Source organism: Hoplias malabaricus, chromosome 3, assembly GCF_029633855.1.
Source record: "Hoplias malabaricus isolate fHopMal1 chromosome 3, fHopMal1.hap1, whole genome shotgun sequence".
Classification (NCBI taxonomy): Eukaryota; Metazoa; Chordata; class Actinopteri; order Characiformes; family Erythrinidae; genus Hoplias; species Hoplias malabaricus.
In genome coordinates this window covers 49,306,939-49,319,603 of record NC_089802.1, presented here as the reverse complement: position 1 = coordinate 49,319,603, position 12,665 = coordinate 49,306,939, and the positions used below count along the sequence as shown (strand labels likewise).

Below are 12,665 nucleotides of genomic sequence, written 5' to 3'. Positions count from 1 at the left end.
AACACTACCCGTCAGTGAGACTCACTCACTCTCACTCCCTTGCTCTCCAGTGGGCTGTGAAGGAAGAGCAGAAACACTGAAGCAGCAGAAATCACTCCCTTTTTCTCCCACCTTTCCCTGCACTGTGTGTGCGCGCGCATGTGTGTGTGCGTGTGCACTGCGGACTGATTGGAGTTTAATACACCTCCTGCTCTTATGATGGGAAAACAGTTTAAGAGCTGAGAGGCTGTGATGGCCCTCAGCTGAGCTCCAGAGCCATTGAGACCGGTGCTTAAGCAGAGAGAGAGAGAGAGAAATATAAATGCCTCAGATCTGAATGGAAAATAAACTGTGTGTCAGTATGAAATACACCTCAGAAACATCAGAGGCCTGTCTTCCTGAACACCTGCTGTGTGATCTCATCTCCCTTTCTAATTTTCCCGCTCTTCTTCCTCATGTTTGTGCTGCACAGTGTCTAAAGTTCAATGTTGTTGTTGTTGTTTTTTCGGTCTTACAACATGTTAAACAATTCAGTAACAATTTATTTGAAGGTGAACTACTCATGGACTTTATGAATACAAAGTGAAAAGTGTACTTTCACAACATTACTCAAGTGTATATATAATACTATATACATATAATAATATATACATAAAATAATAATAAATATAGTAATAGCAACGCTTTATTTGTTCCTCTGCTTGATAAGAAATATGATGCATGTTATGAATTCTCTTTCAAATAACTTTGTTTAAAAAAAAATAAAAAATATATATATATATATATATATATATATATATATATATATATATATATATATATATATATAATATAAAATATTATTATTAAATATATTATAGAAATCCTTTGTGTTTTAGTACAACTGTTGCTCACTGTTGCCCTGAGGCAACAAAGTAACACTGAGGCTTGTGGTGTGTGTGTGTGGGTTTTATGACTGATACATTATCAGGGACCACCAATCTTTCAAAAAATAGGCTGTAATATTTTTTCCATAAAAAAAATCATGTCATCAAATTATAGAGGGTTAAATTTGATATTACAATCGAAGTCTAAAGTTCTAGTGTCATGACAGTGCTGTTTGTGTGTGTACAGGAGTGTGCCGGGGAGCCTCTGTTCATGTTGTACTGCGCGATGAAGCAGCAGATGGAGAAAGGGCCGATAGATGCCATCACAGGAGAGGCACGCTACTCTCTGAGTGAAGACAAACTCATCAGACAGCAGATCGACTACAAGACTCTGGTCAGTAGCTTCTCAGTGTGAGCCCAGAGCACCATCTTCTAACACAGCAAGAGCCACATCTTTAACTATTCCCACACCACGGACACCCCACTGTGGCCTTTGATTTATCATTACAGCTCGGCTGTGGTTTCACAGTTACTGCACTGAGACTGAGTATGGCTGCTTCACATGGACAGAATGTTAGAATAGGGATTGGCTCGTACTGCTAAATATTTCCCTCCATTATTTTAAAAATGCATTGTGTTATGTAGGGATACATGAGGAATGATTTACTGTTGGACTGAACAGGTTTTGTTCAGTGAATTTCATTTCAGTTATAATTGTTATTGTTATTTACAGAAAGCTATGTAAATGAGCATTGCTTGGGACAAGGAAGAACTCCCTCAGAATATAAAGAAACCTAGAGATGTACCATAACACATGCGGAGCCCATCCTCCTTAGGTCAACACCATTTGTGGATTAAGCATGAATATTGATTATACAACCAATACAAATGACACTAATATACAGAGTGGTATACATTAACTAGTGACACCTAGAGACTGCTTTCCATGTCAAATCAATGGTTCATCCATGCCTTTTTATCATAAGGAATTTTAATGCAACATCTAACAAGGTAACTACGAAATAATCTGTATTCGGAGTTATGTAGCCCTAATTACCATTACTCTAATTATACGCTTGATGCTGTTAGTTGCTAGATAACAGTAGTTATGCCTTGTTTTGTCTTATTTGTGCTGGAGGACGACATTTGAATGTGATTAATGAGAGTGTTAATTCCATAGTGTGAATCAAAGTGGCTTAGTCATATTCGCAGCACTTCAGTCCATCCATGTCATTGTTGGCTGTTAATTAGAAGCGAGATTCTGATTGCTCCGCTCTGCTCTGTGTACAGACATTGCACTGTGTGAACCCGGAGAACGAGAATGCGCCGGAGGTGACGGTCAAATGCTTGAACTGTGACACCATCACTCAGGTGAAGGAGAAGCTGCTGGACGCTGTGTATAAGGGCAGCCCATACTCTCAGAGACCAAAGGCTGGAGACATGGATCTGGGTAAGAGAGAAAGAGAAGCTAGGGCCGAGGGTCTTTCATTTCAGAGCCATTTAAAGGCATAAGCATGAAAAATAGACCACAGAATCAATAGTGTAATATAACACGGAACTATGTAGTGCTTGACCCACAGGAAAGTAAATGGCTGTCAGTTGCTGTTATGACTAGTTCTGAACTCTGACCCTTTCTGTGCAGAATGGCGCCAGGGCCGAATGGCCAGAATTATCCTTCAGGATGAGGATGTCACCACTAAGATCGACAATGACTGGAAAAGGCTCAATACACTCGCACACTACCAGGTAAACCACATTAGCATTTCTGTACAATAGCATCATCTTCACACCCACGTAGAGCATTGGCTAACCATAGCCAAGGTCTGAAAAAAAAAAAAAAAAACTCCCACATGGGCAGGTTACCATAGCAACACCTCAACACCCTAGCACACTGCCAGGTAACCATAGCAACACCTCAACATGTTACCATAACAACCACAGCTTTTACCCAGCACCCAGACGTGTTAGCAATGCCTGATAAGGCTTTGAAGAAGGGTTCCAGGAGATGCTCGGTTTTGATATTCTTTCTCTCTCTCTCTCTCTCTCTCTCTCTCTCTCTCTCTCTCTCTCACGTTTCAGGTTACAGACGGATCGGTGATTGCTCTCGTCCCTAAGCAAAACTCTGCCTACAACATCTCCAATTCCTCCACGTTTACTAAATCCCTCAGCAGATACGGTATAGCCTGTTGCTTTCTGTTCTATGTTACCACAGCATCATCACAGCTGTTTATATTAGCTTCATACTCTAGTGATGCCCAGTATACAGTCATGGCATTTTTTTTTTTATTGAATTAATTTTCTTTTTTTAGAAAATTTCTCCCAGAAAATGAATGCAATTACATATGTTTTGTTTTACACATGTTTCCTTTGTGTGTATTGGAACAACACAAAAAAGCGCCAAAATTTCACGCAAAAATAAAAATCCAACTTAATATTTTGTTGCACACCCTTGGGAAAAAATAACTGAAATCAATCGCTTCCTATAACCATTAGCAAGCTTCTTACACCTCTCAGCTAGAAATTTGGACCTCTCAAATTTTGCTAACTTCTCCCAGTCTCTCATCTTTGAAGGGTGCCTTCTCCCAACAGCAATTTTAAGATCTCTTGACAGGTGTTCAATGGGATTTAGATCCAGACTCATTGCTGGCCACTTCAGAACTCTCAAGCTCTTTGTTTCCATCCATTTCTGGGTCCATTTCTGTGCTGACACTGATGCACCCAGATCCTGCAGGATATCTTAAATTTCTTTGGAACTTGCTTGGGGGTGCTTATCCACAATCCGGACTGTACTGCGTTGCAACCTTTCAGTTTTCTTTTCCGTCCACGTCCAGGGAGATTAGCTACAGTGCCATGGGTTGTAAACTTCTTAATTATGTTGCGCACACCTGTCACTTGCCACAGGTGAGTTTAAACAAGCATCACATACTTAATACAAAGTTATTTAGCCACAAATTTGAAAAAGGTGCCAATAAATTTGTCCAGCCCATTTTTGGAGATTTGCGAGAAATTATATGAATTTAGGCTTTTATTTCCTCTGTTTTTTTGCATTGTTCCATTACACACAAAGGAAATAAAAATGTGTATAACAAAACAGGTGTAATTACAATAATTTCCTGGGAGAAATTTTCTGGAAAGTTTTCAGGGGTGCCTACACTTTCAGCCATAACTGTATCTTTGTAAAATACTTTTACCTTCAGAAGGTCTGATTCACCTCTCTCTCTCGTGTCAGTGTCATTTTCTCTTCATCCTTATTAATATCTGCTTTTCTTTCTTTCTATTACTCTAAATTGTTTCTTTCTCTGTATGGGCCAGTAGAAACGCTTCAAAATTACATGGGGGAAAAAAAAGTCTTTTTACATCAACTTCCATCAAACCTTAAGGATTTTCTTTCTCCTGTAAAGCTACCATTTTGGAAATACAGGGGTTTTTGCCAACCGTGATGATATACTGAACCTAATCTGGAGAAGGTCCTCCTCCACTTTGCTACAGCAGTGTGCTTTGATTGGCTGGTGGAGCAGTTCAGACTGTCAAACTGTCAATGACAGACATTAAATCCAGAAACTCTGATAGAGTGAGAATACGAAAGAATGGTGTGTCATATTAGTGGCAGTCAAGAGTGTAGCCTTTTTATATGAGGTGAATTCTCTCCATCACTGAAAAGCTTTGTGTCACATTTGAACTCTCTCTCTAGTTCTGTCTCTCTTTCTCTCTCTATCTCTCTCTCTCTCTGGTTTTGTTTGTTCCTCTGTTCAAAATAGCTTTGTTAGTATGACTGTGCAGTGAACATTACTTGTTATAAGGTATATAAAAATAATACCATCTTTCTCCCTCTATCCACTCCCTCCCTCACAGAGAGTATGTTGAGGACTGCCAGTAGTCCAGATAGTCTACGCTCTCGGACGCCCATGATCACTCCAGACCTGGAGAGTGGAACAAAGCTCTGGCATCTGGTCAAAAACCATGACCACTCTGACCAGAGGGAGGGAGACCGTGGCAGCAAGATGGTGTCAGAGATCTATCTGACACGCCTGCTCGCTACCAAGGTGGATAACTTTCACACACGTACAAACAAACCATCCTGGAACCACTGTTTTCAATTATATCATAGATTCATAGCAGACATAAAATGCCTTATGTTTAAAACATGGACAAATTACTTTGCAGGAAGTTTTAATATAAGTAATGCTAAGTTATTTTATTACCTTTTAACCTATAGTACAAAAAAATATGACAAGCGATTGCAGACATTTGAATGTTGCGTGTGCGCTTGCCCATGTTTCTGTCTTAACCCTACATTTCCTACGTGATTTGTGTAGCTGATCTCCATGGCCAGTTGGTGTTGACCTTTGTGTGTGAAAGGCTAGTCCCTGATTAACATTTAGCAGCAGGTCCAGTCTGACACGCACCACTGTATCTTAATTAGACTGGTGACCTTTGCTTATCGAGCTGTTTGGGAAAAGCCAGGTCTCTTTTTATCTCATCTGTACTCCGATCTCCTGACACCATAGAGTTCTCTTATTGAGATATCTCAGCTTTAAACACTCATCAGCCACATTTCCCCGAATCATTTTGGCCCTTTGGGGCCACTGTATAATGGATAACTGTAAACAAAGCTTCTTGCAACATAGGTCATTTATTTATTTATTTATTTTTTATACCAATGATAGTTCAATAAAGGTCAGTGTGTGGATCAATAAAGCAATAGAACTGAGTTTGTGGCATATTACTTACTCTGTGTGTTTGTTTTGTTTTGTCTAATGTCTAACCGAACAGTTTACTTAAGTAAATTTTCTCCCTCTGTCTAACAGGGCACCCTGCAGAAGTTTGTAGACGACCTGTTTGAGACCATATTTAGCACAGCCCACAGAGGCAGTGCTCTCCCCCTTGCCATCAAATACATGTTTGATTTCCTGGATGAGCAGGCAGACAAACACCAGATAACAGACCCAGACGTCCGACACACATGGAAGAGCAACTGGTTAGTTGTGTGTGTGTGTGTGTGTGGCTGTGTTGAAGTGTTATCAGACCATACTTGGATTGAATGTATAAATGAATGTATATCTTAATTATTTGATGAGCTGATGTTAATGTTATAACATTGCCAACTATTTTAGAGCAACATAGTTTGTAAATACACTCCTTTTTCAAAAAAACGTGTGGGTCACGTTCACTTTTGGAATATGTTTAGCAGAAGAGGGTAAATCTACTGGCTTTGTAAGTGCTGGCATAAAAAGTTTAGTAATGTTTAGCTGAAATTTAAAGTGAATTATTCAGAAAATCGATCTCTCTCTCTCTCTCTCTCTCTCTCTCTCTCTCTCTCTCTCTGTCTAGTTTGCCTCTGAGGTTCTGGGTGAATGTGATAAAGAATCCTCAGTTCGTCTTCGACATCCATAAGAACAGTATTACGGATGCGTGTCTGTCTGTAGTTGCTCAGACCTTCATGGACTCGTGTTCAACATCAGAGCATAAACTGGGTAAAGACTCGCCCTCCAACAAACTGCTCTATGCTAAAGACATCCCCAACTACAAGAATTGGGTTGAGAGGTAGGCCACCATTAAGTCTTGTGTGATTTTACAATAGATTTTCCACAGTGTTTAAATACACTACCTACAACTCCACTCTGTGCCATTACACTTTTTGCACATATCTGTTATATACTGTAATAAGCTCGGTTTTAACTTGTGATAAACTTTTAACTTGTAAGTAGTCTGTGTACTTGTCTTGCTTGGTCAGTTTTGTTATATTTTCAAACGTGTGTGCACTCAGCAAAACATATATCATCATATGAATAAACTAACCCTGATTCTGATTGCAGTCCATTACTTTATTGTTATTTCATTTGTTAAATTAACATTGCACTCTTCTTCTTCTTCCTCTCTCTCTCTCTCTCTCCCCGTCTCTCTCAGGTATTATTCTGATATCTCTCGAATGCAGCCAATCAGTGATCAGGACATGAGTGCATACTTAGCCGAGCAATCCCGCCTGCACTTAAACCAGTTCAACAGCATGAGTGCCCTGCACGAGATCTACTCCTACATCACCAAGTACAAAGATGAAGTAAGAGCACGCACACAAACTCTGACCTACTCTCATCATACTGAGATTCCTTACATTGCCTGAGCAGGGCTGGATATTATTCTGCTAGCTTATTGTTACTGCTGAATGGAATCAATATAGCATGCTGCTTTCAATGCTGTTCTGGCTTTCCAGGGGATGTGAAGTTGTGCACATGGAGTTTGCATGTGATTCTCTAGGTTTAATTCATTTATAAAGATGGCGCATGCTATTCACTGAACAGAGAGGGTGTTTTAGATTGTTCTCCTGTGGTGAGTGTGTTTTTCAGTCATATTGGCGAGCATTATTTTGCTGTCCTTTCACTGAACTCTCTTGCCAAATGACCTTCAGTCATACAGTTCTGTTATTGCAACCCTATGTATGTGTGTGTTTTTCCTGGGTAATGTATTGCAGCTGGCTCCATTAGCACTGCTCCTCATCATGTGTCATTATCCTGTAAAAGCACATGTACACACACATACAGAGCGTCATATCTGCGCTTTAATAGAAATGTGAGCACAGATCAAAAGCACAGGGAGCTGGCAGATTACTAGAGAGAGAGTTCTCAATACAAAGATAATGTGCCATTTGTTTTCACATAAAATCTGTTATCTTTTTTGCTTTCTTTCCTTCTATGCTCTTTCGTATCCCCCTCTTTACCCTTCATTCTTCTCTCTCTACCCTCCCTTTCTCACTCTTCTTGCTCTTTTTTCCATATTCTTCTCTCTCCCCTCTTCTTCCACATCTGCCTCTTCTTCCTTTTCTTTCCACCTCTTTTCCTTAATTCTCTCTCTCTCTCTCTCTGTCTAGATTCTCTCAGCACTGGAGCGTGATGAGCAGGCCCGTAGGCAGAGGTTGAGGAGTAAGCTGGAGCAGGTGATTGACACCATGGCTCTGAGCAGCTGATCAGGGGTCCGAACACTCCAAACAATCCCAAACTGACCACACACACTCCTGGGGTCTTTAACCCATCAAGCTACACACTGCAGAAAAGTGAGGCAGTACACTGGAGCTTCTACAGAGAAGGGGCACACACTGTTGGTCTGTGTGTGTATGTGTGTGTGTGTTTGTGTGTGTGTGTGTGGATGCGCCCACCATTGACACATCACAAGAGACATTTGACTGTTGTCGTTGGTGCAATTCCTTCTTTTCTTTAAAAAAAAAAACAAAACAAAAAAAAAAAAAAACTAAAAACAAAGTTGTGTTTTTGTTGGAGTGTAAGTGTGTACTAGTGTGTGCTGGACCTCTACACGCATAGAGACACTTACACACACGCTCACACTTGTAGAGTTTGAAGTCTAAAGAAGGAAGATTTCTGGGACGCCTGCGCTCCAGCCGTGTGATTGGTCATGTGATTGGTCATGTGATAACTGTTGTCACGACACGCCCTGGAATGAGGAAGGACATTCGTTTTCTTTTGTGCGTTGATTTGTTGTTTATTGTTGTTTTTGTTTTGTTTTTGTTTTTTGTTTTTGTTTCTTATTCTGTAAAAAATGTATGGGACTGCCCTCTCTCTGCTCTCTTTTGCCACTCGTGTTACTGCTGAATTTGCACAGTTTACAGAAACCAGTACAAAGGACAAATCTTCAGATATATATATATATATATATATATAAATATACATAATTATATAAATATATAAATACTGCTACATTTTCAGCCAAGCAAAATGAACCAAGGAGAGGTTTTTGCCGTTTTATCACCAGAACACAATAGAGTCAAAGATGAATTAGATATTTAAGCAGAAGAAAAACAATCTACATAGGAAGGAGAAAAAAAAAGAAATGAAAATAAGAGTAAAAATGTTGTCCTGTGCCATGTTTTATTTGAATGTCGTTTAGTGAAAAGAGACGTTTTGTTACATGGGAATGTGCTATGGTTTCTGTTTTTTTTTTTTAAATGACCTTGCCTGATGACTGAAAAAAAATGTTTGGCGTAGTTACGTAGAACAGGTGATTTTAGAATTATTCCGATTTCAGACGGCAGAGTTTGAGATTTTAAGCTCTCAGACTCATGCGGTGGTCTCTTTATGAAGTGAACGGTCATCTGCTTCTCTCTATTTCTCTCTCTCACTCTTTTTCTCTTCCATGGGTTTTGCTTCCTCTTTGTGCCAATGCATCTGGAGAAAAAGGAGTAGATTTACTGCAATCCCTTTTTCAGAGTTTCTTAAGGGAAGGAGAGAAAGGTTTGAAGCTTCTAATTCATTACTGCTTCAAACTCAGATCAGAGAGCGAGAGACAGCGAGAGAGAAGGAGTGCGAGGGAAGGACGAAGAGGAGTATAGAGACTAGGAGAAAGGAGCTTTAGCCTCAGCTCATTAAAGAGACAGGGCTAAGTAATCCTGTTACCCTCTGGCCTTCCGCCTCCAGTGTGTGTGTGTGTGTGTGTTTGATTCAGCCTGCTTTCTTTTTTACAAATGATCTCATATGAGAGACGCTCTGTGATGAGAGGCTATCTTAGAAGTTATTCTCTTTTTTTTTCCTCTTTATTTTTTGCTTTAATTTGCTTGCCTAAAGAAACCAAACTGTGATCTGTGGTGGATTTAATTTGGTGTTTCTTTTTTTTATTATTATTATTTTCTAATGCAAAGTTTTCTTCTACATCCGAAAGTGAATTTACCATTTGTACCTGAACGACTTGTGTTTTTTGCTCATCATTCTCTCCATGTGGGTGGTGCTGTCTGAGGTACAGGAAAAAGAAAAAAAAATGTGGATCCAAATTTTCCACCCCCAGCTTCTGCTAGTGTGCCTCCACCTCCTGAAAAGACGCCTATGGGGGGTCCATCGGCTTTTGTGATGGAATATTCATCATGGGAGAGTGAAATGCTGCTTTATTGCTTTACACCGCCCACCCACCTATTGCTTATACATATATATGCATATATATATAAAATGTGGTTGTTAATTGTTTCTTTTCCTATTCTGTTTCCAAAAGATGAACTAAGGTCTCATTTAATTTCTTTGACCATCTCTAGGTTTCTGTAGACGTTTTTTTGGGGGAAAAAAGCTATTTTTGGACCAAATCATTATTAAAACACAGGTTCAAACAGGGTTACTTCCAGCCTAAAGCCTATCAAGCCCAGCCCCTGTGTGAGTGAGCTGTCAGCAGTGGTTAGCCGGCAAACGTCCACTAGTTCTGACACATTCATCCATTTTTAACCAAGGTGAACGTGTGGAGAGAGACAGAGTGAGTTAGAGAAAACCGCTTACCTCACAAATGTGGCCAAGCAGTAGGCTGGGTGTGTGTGAGTGTGTGTGTGGGGTTTGGATTGGCTAGTATCTTTGCCCTGCCACTGGATCTGGCTTAATGGAAATAGATTAGCTATGTGCAAGGAGGCTTGAAGCAGTTTCCGCTAACCGCCGGCTGATGAGCTATCAGAGTTATGTAATCAAATGAATTTTACATTAGTCTCCGCAGCGGTACATGGCTCAGCCTCACTCGGGCACGGCACATTCAGATTCAGACTCTGAGCCGAGGCTGGTTTGGCTGAGTGTAGCGCGGCTGGGCTGAGGAAGTGTGAAGATGCATTTGAAACATCTCAGGATCTCCCCTTAGCTTCTGTGTGGACGCTGCCTCAGGCCTGGTCCATGTAGAATAGAGCTGCACAATATTCACACGTTAGCAAGATCGCTTTTGTATTGCAGTGTATTGTTTTGCTATTTAAGTTTTCTCTCACAATAATTCTTTAGAGCAGAGGAGAAATGTTCTTTGGCTTCTGTATTTTAAGATTTAAGAATCTGATACCTGACAGTAAGCACTGTTCTATTTATTATAAAATGTGTAAAGGGCAGGTGCCATTGTCAGATGCGTTAACAAAAAAGGTTTTTGTATGACAGTGATGTTCAATACATGACATTTTAAAAACGTCAATAATGTGCCATGGTTAAAGATCAGCCTGAATTATTTTGACCAAAAAGTCCTTTAGAATTACATGAATTTCAGTGTGGCCAGGGAAAATGTCGTATCTTCAAAGGTTACTTTTCCAAAAGGTGGAGAGAGCATTTTTTCCCACTAGTAATTTTTGGGTTGTTTCTCTGGAAATTTTAAAACATTTTAAAGAGCAACTGGTATTCTCAAATTCTTTTTTTATATATTTATTTATTTATTATTATTTTTTTAAACAATGCAAGAATTCAACTTGTAATAATAATAATAATTATATTATTCAGAAGAATTGGGACTGATTTGAGGATCATGGTTTATTTACATACCATAGCTGTCCTTAGTCAGGAGTGATTATATTGTGCAGCTCTAAGTAATTGCAAGCTTGTTTACAAACCATGCAGACTGAATAAGAGGCAGGTAACACAGGCTTTGGGACCATTTTATGTTTATATCCACTTTATTTTACTCCTATGTAGAGATCGATTGAAGTGTTTTAGTTGTTTTTGTGCTGAAGTGTATTAAAAGTAGGATGTTAATGGTGGTGAGTGTTCAGCTAGAGAGACAGAGAAAGTGGAGTTGAAAGCTTTTTCTGGAATGTGTTGCTGATCATGGCCACCCCCTCTTTACTTCTTCCTGTGCCCATTCTGTCTCTCTCCTCCCTTGCCTCTTTATTCTACAACACACCCTCAGCTTCAGTTCCTCCCACCACAGACCTTTCTGTCCATCACAGCTCATCTCTGCTCCACAACACACCACTCTGCCTTCATCCTGACGCCATCCTGCTTCTCCAGCTCCAACATCGGCACTCCTCACATCTCAAAGCTCTCAAATCTCAACCACTCACCCTCTGTCTCAGCTTCTCTAACTTTCCCCGAAGCAGTAAGCTGTCCTCTTCAAACCGCCCCAAAATGGCATAAGCTCAAACAAAGCACTAGTAAAATGAATCGCAGGAAGAAAAATATCAACTTTTAATACTATGATCTACCACACGCATTTTTAAGAATTTCAGACTTGAAGAAACTGTCACAAGTTGGCTGGTAAGCATTCATTGTGTAAATATTCTGTTGTTTCCTATTTTGCAGATTTACTACTTGTAAATAAACACACATCAATGAGAGATTAAACAGTCTTTTGCTAAATACGTTTCTGTGTAATTTGTCTTCATTCAAGCACCTTGAATTTTGTCATTGAACACATTTAAATTTACTTTTTGTGGTAGTAAATTTGTGCATTTCAAAATGGAGTGCGCCATAGTAACAAGAAAAAAAGAAAACTAGGCAAGCCTAATTTTGCCAGACTGACATCAGCCATATACTCATACCCTTGTTATTGGAAGGTCTGGAGAAGCTTTGGTGCTTCATATCAATGTCTTTGTTTACATGTGGTTTTTGTTGTGATTGTGTTGTACAGAAAATATGGAGGGCATGACTAATAAATACAGAAATGAAAAAAGGAGCACAACATTTTGTTCATAACATATAACACCAGCATCAATGTTTTTCTTGTTCATTTTATTAAAAAAATCATACTAGATGATCTATCACCCAAGACCAAGAACATTTTGTTGATTTTAAGAATTACTTATTTATTTAACAAACAGGTAACAGGTTCGAGTAAGGCACGTTTAAGTTTGAGGCTGTGCACAGCTATATGGAGTTTATAAACACACACCATAACTCCCCACCTCTTCCCTTTACAATATTTCAGGCAAAGACAAACACTTGTGAAATAAGACAAATTCAGCAGTCCTCTTCTCTCTGTGAATTATAATACGTGTGTAAATACGTGTGTGAAAAGAGTTCAGAGTTGTCCTGCAGAGCTTCTGAATAGTGCTAATGCAGAGCCAAATATAGCCCCAGAAACACACACAAACGGAGCATG

General features: G+C 39.5%; 1 protein-coding gene across 1 annotated transcript in view; it reads left to right on the top strand.

The window, feature by feature from the left end:
- plxna1b (plexin A1b) overlaps positions 1-12,122 on the top strand; it is a 172,264-nt gene extending 160,142 nt beyond the window's left edge. Inside the window, exons 24-32 of the mRNA XM_066662771.1 lie at positions 1,093-1,239; positions 2,136-2,295; positions 2,488-2,591; positions 2,925-3,021; positions 4,698-4,888; positions 5,654-5,823; positions 6,177-6,389; positions 6,753-6,903; positions 7,711-12,122. Coding sequence (XP_066518868.1) covers positions 1,093-1,239; positions 2,136-2,295; positions 2,488-2,591; positions 2,925-3,021; positions 4,698-4,888; positions 5,654-5,823; positions 6,177-6,389; positions 6,753-6,903; positions 7,711-7,806 — 1,329 coding nt within the window. The 3' untranslated portion in view covers positions 7,807-12,122. The remainder of the gene's footprint in view (positions 1-1,092; positions 1,240-2,135; positions 2,296-2,487; positions 2,592-2,924; positions 3,022-4,697; positions 4,889-5,653; positions 5,824-6,176; positions 6,390-6,752; positions 6,904-7,710) is intronic.
- Positions 12,123-12,665: the final 543 nt, after the last annotated feature.